This window comes from Rousettus aegyptiacus, unplaced genomic scaffold (genome assembly GCF_014176215.1).
Source record: "Rousettus aegyptiacus isolate mRouAeg1 unplaced genomic scaffold, mRouAeg1.p scaffold_m13_p_17, whole genome shotgun sequence".
In the NCBI taxonomy this organism is placed as follows: Eukaryota; Metazoa; Chordata; class Mammalia; order Chiroptera; family Pteropodidae; genus Rousettus; species Rousettus aegyptiacus.
This window is the reverse complement of record NW_023416292.1, coordinates 15,366,341-15,380,738: the sequence shown is the minus strand read 5'-3', so window position 1 is coordinate 15,380,738 and position 14,398 is coordinate 15,366,341. Positions and strand designations below refer to the sequence as shown.

Genomic DNA, 14,398 nt, shown 5'->3' with positions numbered 1-14,398 from the left:
ACTATTTTTATTAAATGTATTTTCCCTAGGGGAATGAATGACTTTTTTTTACTTTAGACACTTTGTATTGTTTATCTTAAGTACCACTTTTGTAATTTTTGAAACCTTTTTTCTAAAAAAATTGGAGCAGAATTTTTCTTCTATTATACAATCATATAAATATATTTTAGAATATAGTTAAAATTAATCTGTGAAAATCTCTTTTATTTTTTTACTAGCTGTGACAAATCTTATTTCTTAACTTAGAAAGTAAGCACATAGGCCAGATCAGTATTTTTAAGCCCCAAATTCCCAAACCGTGCCCCAAGTTAGCTTGGAGCACCAAAGTGAACTCACATGAGCACGGTGGGAATTTTTAAGTTTTCGAGGAAAACAGTAGTATTTGACAGCTGTGGGATATCTGTGGGTCATATGACATCTGTGGGACACTGCCCAGACGTTTAATGTGAGGCAGTGCTCATGAGATTGTGCTACCTTACTTTCAAGGACAATATATCTTCAAAAAGGTAGATTTTTGGGGGGTTGCTGTGATAAAAAGCAAGTACTGTGCCCAAATCAGTGTGAAACAGTAAATGAAGGGGATGGTGTCCGAAGTGATTTCAAGGTGTGAGAAGTTGTGTAATGTCTATTAGGTGCACACATCCCATTAATAAGTAATTGTGGTTATTTAGTAATATTATTTGTTTCAACTTATATATTTTTCAAAGTTGTTAGGACCCGAATACTAAGTCGTGTGGACCTAACTACTAATAAATGGAATAGTTAGGCATTTTTTTTTGGCCTAGGGGCACCATGAAAAAATTACTGAGATCGTAAGGGTTTTATGAACTGAGAAAGCTTGGGAACCTCTAGAACTCTTTTGACTAGGATACCCTAGTCATAAGAAATATATTTTCCATGGGCATATTATATTCATATATACTTATATATAAAATGGAGTGAAAGTTTTACTAAAAAAATACCTTTACTACTTTCAATGTACCCTGATATTTTCAATTTAATTCTTCCCTTGGTTTCATTAAAGAAACCAAACCCACCAGATTGTTGTTTTGTTTTGTTTTGTTTTGATTTTACCTACTAATGGCTCATACTACATATTTGAAAAATATGAAGCTAGATGACCCCTAACTTCCAGCTTTAATATCCTTTGTTCTCTGATTAGTTATAAATGAAGTTGGATTACACGTATACTTTAGACGAATCTCTGAAAATTTGTGTAGATGCTACATTTTTATATGATGAATTATTTTAAATGCTGTAGAGAAACAATGATGTAAAGGAGATATTTTTACAAATAGAAAAGATATTTTTGCAAACAGAACAATCTGATTTATGGTAAGCTTGGTTTGGTGATTTTTAAAAAGTTAAACATTTAAAGTTTTTGTTGTAGTGGACTTGTAAAAGCTGCTTATGGAATTGTGGCGTTCTTCCCTTTTTAAAACTAGATTTAAAGATCATTTATGGGTAATAGCACTGGCTCTAAGTTAATAGGCTTCATTTCATTAATTTTTCATAGGTTTTTCTCTCTAAATCTCTACAGTAGGAATATTAAAGAATTCTCTTTTGGGGGCGTTGGCACTTGTTTTAAAATATTAAATGCATATGTACACATAACTATTACTTTATTTTTTACATGTTATGAATTTTCTGCTTAAGAATAGTTAACCTCTTCATATTGTATGAAATACCCATGGTTTTGTTTTATTTTGTTTTGTTTTTGCCTTTTTGCATTCAAGAATTGGATTCTGAGACTTATCAATAAGACCAGCATCATTCAGCATACAGCTGTGGAGTACCTAGTGTGTGCTGTATGCTGTGCATGGACTAGGGACATAAAGAGGAGTGAAACATCCCCACAATCCCATGTAAGAGACAGACTTGTAAATAACAGTATCGGGGTGGTGGCCAGAAGAGTGGTAAAGTGCTGCGGACCCGCAGAGTGGGAGCAACCGCGTACGTCAGGGAGTCAATAAAGGCTTCTAGTGAAAGGAAAAGTAGTTGTCTTTGTTTCCTTAACAGCCTCTGAATTAGCTAAGTTATTGAATGTGGAAGGAAACTTAAAAATTTTTTCTTCTTTTTCTTCCCCCCCCCCCCAAAAAAAAAAGTGATAAGTGCATCAGCTTTTTAAAGATTCAGAAAAACATATTCACTGAAAAATTGGCTTCCTATCCTGGACCCTCTCTCCCTCTCCTTGGAGTTAACCAGTGTTAACAGTTTCTTACATATCAGGGAAGCTTTTGTAGTGAAAATTTTACACTTTAGGACAAATTGTAAGACATCTTCATGGGGATATATTGCTTGAAATTAATTTAGAAGAGTAAATATTTATTCAGGATAACTAGATGTGTGTAAGCAAAGTAAAGCAAAGTATAACCTCCGATTTTTAGGTTTGTTTTGTTTTTGTTTGTTTGTTTTTGTTTTCTGTTCTCCATAAGTAAAAGACTCCTGGTACCTTTAGTCAGGCTCAAATTTAGCTTTTCTTCATGTCAGTGGGGGACATTGTGTTCTTTGTGATCCTCACCCTGCAGCCTAAACTCCAGAAGCCAAATTGGTAGCAAATACAACATAGTTTATTCTGGATTTCCTGGATTACAGTCGTTTAACTTGATATATGTTAAAGAAATTGTTGTGGTTCATGTTTAATATGTGAAGAGAGGTGAAGCTGAATTCTCAGGTCATTTGTATTTGTATATTATACCGTATTATGGGGGTGTTGGTTATTGTTTACTTAGAACAGTGTGATAGGTCTGACTTAGAGCTGGAATGTTTTCCACTTTTTCTAGCCTGGACCCTACTAAATTTGTCCATTTTCTGTCGAGACTAGTTGGTACGACTGTTGCCCGTTTGTCTTTTGTCAATCTTTCAGGCAGATATGGTTGTTTGATAGGGTCTGATAGAGACGAGAGAACTGAAACGTAGCCAAAGTATGGAAAATATTCTCTGTGAGAGCCAGAATGAAGTCATTTCTTTCATCTTTTATTCCTAGTACCTGGCACCTTGTCGGAGCCCAATAAATACTTGAGCTGAATGAGTCTATATGACTGAATGAGAGCACTGTCATAAATGTGACAGGAAAATTTGCTGCTAGAAGATAATTGAAAAATTGACTGTTTCAAAATGTTGTATCTTATTTGTGTATATTCCACAGGTATAGATCAGCATTTCTCAAACTTTTTTTAGTGTCATGACCACTTTATACTCTTGAGTTATTGAAAACTCAAAGAGATTTTGTTTAGGTGGGCTGTATGTTTTGTTATTCACTGTATTAGAACTTTTAAACATTTATTAATTTATTTAAAATAACAGTAAACACAACATATTAACAGATACCTTTTTAATGAAAAATAACTACATTTTTTCCCCAAACTAAAAATATTTAGTGAAAAGAGCGACGCTGTTTGATATTTTGCAAATCTTTTAAATGTCTGGCTTAATAGAAGACACCGGTTCTCAAATCTGCTTCTGTGTTCGATCTGTTGTGATGTTATGTGTTACGTAGCCTTTGGGACACTCCAACTATACACACTCAGAATGAGAGTGAGAAAGACAAATAATACCTTAATATTATTATAGAAATAGTTTTGACTTCAAAGATAGCCCCGTTCCCTGAAAAGTTCTCGTAGACCCTTAGAGATCCCTGTACCACACTGAAAACTGGTGGTATAGGTTATAAAGTCAGAGTAGAAAAGGATCTTTGAGGCCACATAGTATAATCACATCTTGTAGATTATTCTGGTTTGTGCAGCCGGACTGAAATAGGGAATACCTCATTTGCTTTTTGGGAATAACCATTAGTTGACTTTTGGAGATGTTGCATTTGATGTGCCTTTGAGGTTTCGGAATAAGCAGTTTGATGTGTGGCTGAGGGTATAGAGATAAGCTCTGTACTGGAGTTTTGGCGGTCATTGGCATATGGGTAGTATTTGAAGCCTTGAACATGGGTGAAGTCACCCAGGAAGAAGAATATAGGGTTAGAAAAGAGCCCAACGTCAAATTCCCTTCAACCTTAAGATTTAAAGAGAAAAACTAGCTAGCAAAGGAGAAGAAAAAGGAACTAGAAAGGAGGCGGAAAATCAGAGCAGTGAAGTGTATGGCAGCCAAGGGAAAGAGTGTTTCAAGAGCGTGGCCAACTGTGCTGAGCGCTGCCAAGAGGTCATGCAGGTTCAGGACTTTTTATTTGAAAATGCCTGTTAGATTTGGAGATGAAAGTCTTTGGTAATTTTAGTGAGAGCTGGCAGAGAGATGGTAGTGGTAGAGAAATGATGGCGGCAGACACATTGGAATTGCTTGAAGAGTGATTAAAAAGTAATCTCTTAAGTGGAGCCTATTCAACTTTTTTTCAGAAGTTTGTGAAGGAAAAACAGCAGTAGTGGAGGAGGGTGCTCAGTTGAGGGACTTCTTGTTTGTTTTAAGTAAGAAGACTTGATTAAGTATAAATGACGATAGGAAGAACCTGGAAAGGGCAGGAGGCAAGAGATGCACATGAGAGAGAGCATAGTTAATGGTGGGAGTTTGCTGAGAGGACATGGAGGTGGGGAGACCTTGAAACACGCGAAGTATTCTCAGGGCCCCTTTCCTCTAGAAGTTAGTTTTTCTGTTCTTTCCCCATTCTCCCTATTTATGAACTTTTAGCCTGCATGATAAGAGGGAAGGTGAAATGGTAATTCTTTTTTAAGTTTTCTGGCTATTAGTTTTCTGTGCTTACAAGTAGGTATTTTGGTGACAACTTGAAGTATGGACTCTTCGTTGGCTTTAAGCTAAGTTTGCTATTAACACGCAGATACCTTATTTAATGTTGCATCCTTATTTGATTTATAGGCCTTGCTGCTTTTTTATTTATATCACTTTAACCAGATTCTTTTTTTATCATTTATTACAGCTTTTCTGAAATTGTGTTTCCATTTTCTTTTGGCAAGTTAGAGTCATCCTTAGGTAACTTTGGAAGTTATTTTAAGCTTTTATTTATATTTTATATGATGCAAATAGAGCTATGTCAAATATAGTTTCTTTTTTTAGTCCTCGTGATATTTATTTTTAGTCCTTCTGATATTTGACTTTAATCCGAACAAAGCAGTATTGTTCATTTATGTTTTAACTTTTGCGTGAAATAACTTGTTTCTCTACAAAGTGCCAGTTAAACTCACTGTAAAATGAGTAGTAAAATAAAACTCTTGAGTCACTTAAATGATTAATAAAAGTATTTTTAAGTTTCTGAAATTTAAGAAGCTTGCAGTATAGTAAGGCGACAGTGTAATGGAATGATACAGATTCTGTGTTATTGGTTTCTGAGAGCTGTCAGTGCTTAAGAGAGGAGTAACCAACACTTGACTCTTTAAATACGCAAATATAATCCTGTCAAAGATTCTGCATGATCTCGTTCCTTTCCTTCGCCCGCTTTCTCTCTCCTCGTTTTCCCTCTCCGGCACATGGGACCTAAACGGCCATGGCTCCTTTGTCTGAGGGCTGTGCCTCATCTCCTTCCTTCTGCCTGGAGAGCTCTTCTTCGCCTTAAATTCTTTATTCATCCTTTAGCCCTGAGATTAAATGGCACTTTCCTCTCTAGTTCACAGTGTAGATGAGTACCTTCTGTTAATGTTTCTATAGCACTTGCGTTTTTTTTTTTTTTTTTACTTATTTATTTTGATCTCATTTGTAATATTTGTTGAGTATCAACGTTCCAAGCAAGCTTTTAGAGTTCTTGAGTGTGGGAACCATGTTTCTTCTTTTCACATTATATCCCCACTGCTAAGCACTACTCATTCATACTACATACTTGGCACTCAGCAAATATTTGTTAAATGAATAGATGGCATGGGTCAGATTAAGGAAAAGGTTTTCACGAGTGTGCAGGAACACTCATGAGTGTGGAAAAGGTTTTCATGAGTGTGTAAGAATGCATTCATCAGGGGGGTCAAGTTTTCCTTAATATCTCACCTACCCTGTTTTGGAGGGAGAGGAAAAGAAAAACTTTCACCTGTAGATATTTGTGAGGAAGCCCCTTCTTTTGGAGTGAGTTCGATAATAGTTGAGGCACGTTGGTTAAATGAGCATTCTCCAGAAGAAGTTCAAGAACATTGAAGTAAATGGAACAGAGGTTCTGAAGAGGACAGAATCTAGGTGGGAATGCAAGGGGCCTCATGATAAAATTATAAGAAAGAACAGGGGACTGTGTTACAGATGGTGACTAAGTTTGAATATGATGACAGTCATTATATGAATGACCATTGGAGCCTTTCAGAGGGTTGAGGGAGAGATTGAGATCTGTGCCTTTCCAGTTCTGTCACATATTAGCCGAATGACTTTGGACTAGTTCTGTAGTCTGTCTGATACTGTTTTCTTTGTCAGTAAAATGGACATATGGATAGTTGCCTCATGGGTTGTGATGGGGATTAGAAATAATATACAAAAAACCATGCAGCCCTTGGTCCACGTAGAAGGAACACAGAAAATGATAGCTGTGATTATTAACTGCCCTCATGGTCACCTCCTTATTGTTAGAGGTCTGTAATTTTGGCTTCTAGTTTAAAGGGATTGTTGCTGTCAAGTATTCTGGAGCTTTGGGAAAGAGATGTTCTCAGGTGGTTGGGGAATAGGGTTAGTTTTCGCCACTGATCATCTTGATGGAATCAACAGTGTTTTTAGAAGTGTCAAGCTTCAAAGAATAGAATTGAAGAGAATCTCTAGAGCTGTAATTCTCAAAGCTGCGGTGCATTGGGATCCCTGTAGATCTGTAAAAATATTGGTTTTGGGCCTCTTCTCAGACCCTCTGATTCAGAATCTTTTGGGGTGGAGCCTCAGCATCTCTGTTTTTATCATGTCATCCAGGTGTGTCTCCTGGAGCTGCTTGAGAAAGCAGGCTCAGGACACAGCTCTGCAGCGACTTGGAGGAAGGTGTGGTGTGGTGTGGTGTGGTGTGGCTGCTCTGAAATGCACTTGCAGTGGGAATGACTCGAAATTTATGTGTCGGTGATTTGGGAGAGGGTTATCATTATAGGCTTAAACACTAGCTACAGAACCTGAGTGGGAGAGGTAATGACTTTAAAGTATTATATATAAAAAATTAAACTCAGAGGATGTGTTCTGTGTTCCTGTTTGCCATAGATTAAACAATTAGCAGATATGACGACTTTATGACTGAAGGAGCATTTTGACATGTTATACTGGCATCCGAAGACTTCTATTTTGTGCACTAACCTTGATACCAGTTCATAGCATATACTCAAATTTTTAAAAAAGCCAGGCATATTATATTATGTTTCAATAAATGTATATTCACAAATATGTATGCGTATATATGTATATGTATATATTCCATATCTCATTTAGTGTGGTAAAAGTGAGTTTTGAGAGAAATTTTTAAAAATTATTTAATTTTTTAAATTGAAGAAATGATTTAAATTTTTTCCCCATCTATCTCTCCCTTCCCTCCTCCCCCCTCTGGAAGAGAGAAATTTTTTTATGCTGTAGTTTTATTCATAGAGATAACACCATTTTTTAATATTTAGAAAAGTTAATCAAATGTATGGTATAAATATGAATATTAGATATAAAAATAGGGAAATTAAAAGTGAGAAAGAGAGGAAGTCAGATAAGAGAATATTAACAACGGGAGAGTAAGAGGGGAAAACATAGAAGAGATTATGCCAGATTTGGTTTTTAGGGAGTGGATATGAATGTTTCCCTCATTTAAAAAAATTCTGTTAATTTTTCAGCTGACTTTTACCTGTAGGATTTTAGGAGAAGGAACAGTTATGGGTTTTAGAAGGAATGCATTAACTCTCCTGATAGGATTAATCAAATAAAAGCTAGGACAGAGTGCTTATATTTCTCTTTCCAATTATTTCCGTTTCTGTGTTAGGATTCTGGCTGCTTACTGTCAGTAGATACTTGTGCATCTTGGAATCTTTGCTGCTGGGTTTCAGTATAGGTCAGGTAGAGTTAAAGTCTGTTGAGGATGGGCACCCAGCAACATCACATACTTCCAGAATCAGGGAACTTGATTGCTGACACCAGATTCTTAACAAGGTAGATGTGTTTGCTAAGTTGTAGCTGGTAGTTAGCTGTAGTGCCCCTCTGGTGATTCCCACTAAGTATCTCTTCAGCTGGGGCCACACCGTTCCCCTGTAAGAAACGCTAAGATTTTTTTTTGTGAGGTTGAAGCCATGGATCTAGTAGTTAATTTTTTGTTCTGGGTGAGTAGCGGGAAGAAACGTCTTCTTCCCTTTCTGAGTAGCTTTTGCTGTTCAATGAATCTGGATGGCACTCTTTTATTGTTCCGGTTTAACTGCTCATTACCTCGTTCATGTCCAGAGAGTGAATAAATGAACCTCTAGTACAGTTTATACATAATTCTTGTGCTGTTTTTTTGGTGTAATCACAATAAGGCTTTTACTTGGCTATAGCCAGAGCAACAGCATTATCTTTTGCTCCAGTTTTCTGATTCATTGCACATTAATGGTGATGTGCTTTTATTTAATGACTCCCATTGTTTCCATGAGATCATACATTCAGTTTATTATATGGCCACCGGTAGCCCATTTTTCCCTATTCTCATCAGCAAGGGCAATTATGCTTTTTGTGTGTGCGTTTTGTAGTTTACTATATATGCTTAGATTAGTGTATGAATTCCATTTTCCTGTTTTCCGTTTCTTTTTTTTCCTGGCTTACTGGCCTAGTTATGTATGTTAATTGTGTTTCTCTTTCTTTTTTATGAGTAGTTTCCTAACCTAGCTTTTTAACCACTTCTACTTTTGTGATCATGTTTCTTGTCCCTTTTATTGATTTACTCGTCTCATCCCTAGTCATCCTTTCACTGGCAGCTCTGCCTTTGATTCCTCTTTATTCTTTGCTGTTTAAATCGAGATCATAACAGCTTCCAGCACCGCCATCGAAGGGCTCTGTTGATATGAAGATGAATCAGAAGATATAGTCCTTAACCTTGTGGGGAGACCAATCTGTATATGCTCATCACATTATCTACTGTTATGTGTCTCTTCCATTAGCTTGTAAGCAGTAAGTGTTCAACTAATGTTCATCAAATCAGTGAATGATATGTGTGTGTGTATGTGTTTAATGATAAGGGCTATAAAAAGTGAACAGAGTGCTAGGAGAAACAGGCGAAATAGCAATTCTGTTGAAGTAGCTGTCCCCAACCTTTTTGGCACCAGAGACAAGTGCTCCTATGAGAATCTAATGCTGATATGTGATTGCAGGTAAATTGGCAGGATGAGGAGCAGCAAATCAAAAGAGGTGCCTTTACCAAGTCCAAGGAGCTCTCAAAGCAAGGATGCTGTGCAAGGTATGATTTGTTTTTTTAAAAACTGAACTCAATCCCTTGTTTGGGTCATATGTATAAAATTTTGGGCTAACCAATAAATGAAAATTACACATAAGCTTTGATTTATAGAAAGTGGCTAAATTAAAAAATTCAGTTTCGTTTTCAAAGGCATGCTATGGTAATCTGTTTTGCAAAGTAAAAAATTCTTTTTAAAAAAGGATCAGTGTATGTAAAATTAGTTTTATACAATTTCTTAGAAATTCTGACTTCACATCAATAAATGCTATAATATAGCTTTTAATATAGTTATAGACCAATAGTGCACAGATAACAAAAGTAATTTTTTAGATGATGTATTGGGAGTAACTTTAATTTAGATTATGATATTTTTTGAGGGACACTGACAAACTAGAGTACATCTGGAGGAAGATTATTGGGTTTGTGAGGGATCTGGAAATAATGTCACATGAAGAGCTTTTGGAAGAAACAAAAATATTTATCCTAGAGAAGGATGACTTGGGAAATATTGTGGCTTTATACTGTGATTTGAAGGTCTGTTAATCTGAAAGAATAAATAGATTATACCTTTGTTTCTACTAATATTCTAAGTCTGGAGTAATTTTCTAATCTTTACAGATCAGAATGTGAAATACAGTACAATACAATACAAAATTTTGTATTGATTCACTTCTTTTGTGGTAAATTGTTGGAGATGTCTAATGGTGATATGGGTGGGGGTTAGTCCAGCTGTCCTCTGGACTGATGGGACCTGTGTTGAACTAAACTATGTGTTGAGAGAAGAACCATGTTTTAACTCACTGTACGATACAACACTTGCTGAGGAATAAGTTCTGCCTAATAAAGTGATTCTCACTTTCAAGTGCATTGGGGAGCTTATTAAAATGCAGGCTCTGAGGTCCACTTCAGAGATTCTGATTCAGTGAATATCAATGTTCCCCAGCAGATATAACCACATCGTGGGATGCACTTTCTCAGACCAAGGCTGCTGTAAGTAGTTATGGCTTCCGTTTTTTCTGGTTTAAAATTGATTTTTTGTTATGATTGAATACAGTTTCTTCTATAGTGCTTTTTTGGTAGAAAAATAAAGTTAAATGTTTTAGTAGAAGTTATGTACCATATGTTACAAAATGAATATTAATGACAACTATTAAACAGTAAAAGAATAATCCAGATACTAATTTAGATATCAGGAACATTAACACTATGACATATAAAATATTCAAATAATTTGTTTTTTATTCTTCTTTAATAAATTTGCTCATTTGGTATGTTGAAATGAAGATTTAAAACAATGAATTTGGAAAGGTGAGTCTGTGTCTGTGTAGAAGGCTCAGAGTCAGAGGAAATGAAAGGAACAGCTACCTCTTGAATGGATTGTGAGTTACCTCTTTTTTGTGGTAATAATAGACGGTTTTCTTGTAGCACTACTGAAGAAGGATGACTAGGTAACCTGTTGTCTTCTGTCCAGCCTTGTCTAGAGTTTGGGAATCCAAATTTGGCTAGCAATGAGTAGTCCTTTCAGAGGAAGACCCCTTCCCTTTTCTTTTTTCAATTTGCTCTCCGAGCACATTACTCTTCTAATATGTTCTTTGTTTTCTTTTTTATCACCTACCTGAATTCGAATCACCTATTTTTTTACTTTTTGGATATGGTATTTTCTGTTCCCTAATCTTTTGAACTGATTTGAAAACTAATCTGGAAAAGGTACTATAACCTAGATTTGGTCATACTGCAGAGTCCAGTTTTGTTTGGCCCCATAAATACATCAATATATATTCTCTCTCTTCTGCATAAAAATTATATAACATCTGTTATGTAGGAATAGTTTCTATCCCCAAATCTGATTTAGAGCTGAACTATTAGTTTTTCAAAATTATTTTTTTAAAAGAATTTTTAAGCATGATAAGGGGCTCATGATGTGAATGGGTGGGGGTGGGGGGCGAAGCCTGATACAGAACCATTAATATTATAGGATTATTTCAATTTTGTGAGTCCATCGCACTGCAAAAATTTGAAAGATAATTCAGAATTTTATACAAAGTTTTTATCTCTCCATGGTGGAATTTTGATGACTTTAATTTCACTTTTTTAATACCTTTTCCGTTTTCTCCAGGTTTTCTCTTGTAAGCATGTCATACTCTACTGTTTAGGGAAATTGCTTTTTAAAATCATTGAGAACATTGATAGTCATCCCAGAAGTTGACTTATATTGTCTTGTAAATTTTGTCCTTCTTGTGAAACTTATTGTAGAGACATAAGATTATAAAATGTTGTGGCTGTTTGAATAGTCCCCCATTTTAGTCCAGCCTTATTCCTGATTTTTGCATGTAAAATGTGCAAGGTATGTGCATAACAATATGCAGAATATAATGTCAGATAATGTACCACTTTAAAAAAACTCAAAAAATTAGATAAACAAAACAAATAGAAACTCTGATATTCTTCATAATTTTTTTTATTTGCTTGTCAAATTTGGGCAGCATTTTGTCAGTTGTAAGTATAGCTAAAGTAGTAAATAATGAAACTAATATTTTTTTTTGTTCATTAAAACATTCCTGAGTTTTTTCCACTTTTGGGAAAGGTATTGGACATTACAGTTTTAAATAACTATGTGAATCGATGGTAGCTAGTTTATTTACAGGATTAACCTATTTGTTGTGATGGTGTTTACCTTTAGCTGAGACACATTGAAAACAAATTAGAAGTAGCCCCTACAAGTACAGCTGTGTTTGATTCTGTCATGGATACCAAGAAATCTGCAAGTGCTACTCGAAAAATAAGTAGAAAAGGTATGTATGAAGTTATTTATAAAGGTATAAATATATTAAATATAAATTTTTGAAGTTAACTTTGTTTCCATTTAATTTCTTCTTATGGTCCTGTGTACAAGAGAGTAACTCTTGTCAGAGACTCTGCATCATCAGCATTTAGGTTTTTTTCTTTAGTACCGAGTAGTTACGAAGCAGCCTCATATTCAGTGATCAGGGACTTCAGCACCACTGCATCAGCTTTGACAATGAGTTTTCATTTGTTTCTAGTGATGAGAATTTGATCTTGAGCCTTTGGGGGTTATATGTGCCTTTTTTAAAATTTTCAGGTACAGTAGTATGTCACTTTGAAATTTAGTCGGCCTAATTAGATTTATATTTTGGGAGGGGGTTTAAAATCATAAATGGAATATCTATCTTATAGATGCTATCACAAATTGACACAGTGCAAATATTTTCTTTGGTTACCTTTCATATATTCAATTCTGTGTTTTTTAGTTAGTGGACCATAATATACAGATTAGTCCTTTCTACCAAAACTGATTTTTTTTTTTTTTAACCTGTGAGTGTGTTGGGTTTTATTTAATACTTCTTTATTTAAATGAGAGCCTTTGGCAAAATAATTTTATGTTGAATTTTATTTTGCATTATTTGCTCAGAATACAGTCTTTTTCTATAGATGGAGTTACTATAGTAAAACTAGAATATTTCCATCTACTTATTTAATATCTAACTAGAGATGCCAGAAATAATAGATACTTAAGTTATTAGAGACTAGGCAAATTCAGAGGCAGTTGTATTTTATATTATATATTCTCACAGCTTTCCCTTTCCTTCAGATGGTAGATACCTGGATGATTCTTGGCTCAATGCTCCAACCTCCAAATCTTCTAAATCACGAAAAGAGAAATCTCGTAGTCCTCTCAGAGCTACCACCCTGGAGAGTAATGTCAAGAAAAATAATCATGTGGAATTTCGTGAACCTTTGGCTTCTTACAGGTTAGTTTTGTTTTGTTTTTTTAAATTATCAAACAGGGCTACCCATGATTTTTACAGTGTGATTATAGTTTATTTTCTGAGTTTTTCATAGCACCCTGGCTCTAGTATTATTACCTTTTCATTTAAAAAAAAAAAAAAGCAAAAAAAGTTTATATATATGAAATACTAACTTTCTACTCTTTTAGATTAAATATTTTGGGGGAAGAAGTAATAAATATTTGCTCCAGGCCACTACCACATTGTAAATATGTTTCCTACAGAAAAATAGTGTGTGTTCTACATAATGAACTTTGTATGGCTTAATTTTCTTCATCTCCTCCTTCTCCTTCCTCTTCCTCTTCTTTCCCTTCCCTTTCTCCTCTTTCCCTTCCCTTTCTCCTCCTCCTACTCCTCCTCCTCTTCTATTAATCACTTACCTAAAATTTCTTTCTTCTAAAGAATGGGAGTTGGTTTATTGTTTTAACTTTTTGCCAGTGGCTCTTTTCAGCAACTTAGTCAGATATGTCCAAGCTTGATGTCTGAGTTTTGATAATATGGATAATATAAATTGCTTTGTGTTTTTGTTAGCTAATACTTTAGGATATTCAACAGATAAAATTATCAAATTTTGTATTTTTTGAGGGACATTTTACTAATGATATAAATGTGTTTGTGTTCTTAGTATAGTAAATATTAATAAGTAATAAACACTGGACCTTATATTTCTTTCACTTATAAGCATTTTTAGTATTTTGAAGTGTTAATCAATAATTCAAGGAGTTTCACGATGGTGCTTGATAGTACTGGGTGTATGTTTGTACTCATTAATTTGAGAGAGATAATTTGGGAGATGGAAGTGGATTATAACTTCAGTTTCAATGTGTTCAGTTTGATGCGATTTTGAAATATCTAAGTAAAAATACTGAGTAGGCATTTGAAAATTTGGTAGGAATGTATACGGAAAGATTAGGGCTAGGAATACAAATTTAGGCTTTGTCACTAGTATTGAAGTGATAAAAATGGTGAAAAAAAATGTAGAGAGAAGGCCACTTAACTTGGGTAAAAGTACATAGGTTAGAAAAAGAGAAAGGAAAAATTTGAAAAAGAATCAGAGTTCAGCATCTTTAACTCTAAAAACATGAAGCAAATTGCCTAGAAACATAATCACTATTAGAATTGAAGCTAAATTACTATTTATATTCTGATGTTTTTCCTGCTGAGTATACTACCTGATTTAAAATTGTGTAAAATGCCTGTCTTTTAAGAAAAGAAAAATACACCTGTAGGATAGCTGCGAATAGAACACCCTTTACCTGGCCAACTTCATTCATTATTTCAAACTCATCTTTTAACA

At 34.8% G+C, this 14,398-nt stretch overlaps 1 protein-coding gene across 6 annotated transcripts in view; it reads left to right on the top strand.

The window, feature by feature from the left end:
* CEP350 (centrosomal protein 350) overlaps nt 1-14,398 on the top strand; it is a 116,477-nt gene that overhangs the window by 14,188 nt on the left and 87,891 nt on the right. For 3 of the 6 annotated variants that reach the window (XM_036234556.1, XM_036234555.1, XM_016141162.2), the window contains exons 2-5: nt 9,213-9,298; nt 10,239-10,285; nt 11,976-12,087; nt 12,906-13,065. In XM_036234556.1, the coding sequence (XP_036090449.1) occupies nt 9,226-9,298; nt 10,239-10,285; nt 11,976-12,087; nt 12,906-13,065 (392 nt within the window). In that variant the 5' untranslated portion in view covers nt 9,213-9,225. Of the gene's footprint in view, nt 1-1,736; nt 1,866-9,212; nt 9,299-10,238; nt 10,286-11,975; nt 12,088-12,905; nt 13,066-14,398 lie in introns of all 6 variants that reach the window. The other 3 variants (XM_036234557.1, XM_036234559.1, XM_036234558.1) reach the window with 3 other exon arrangements.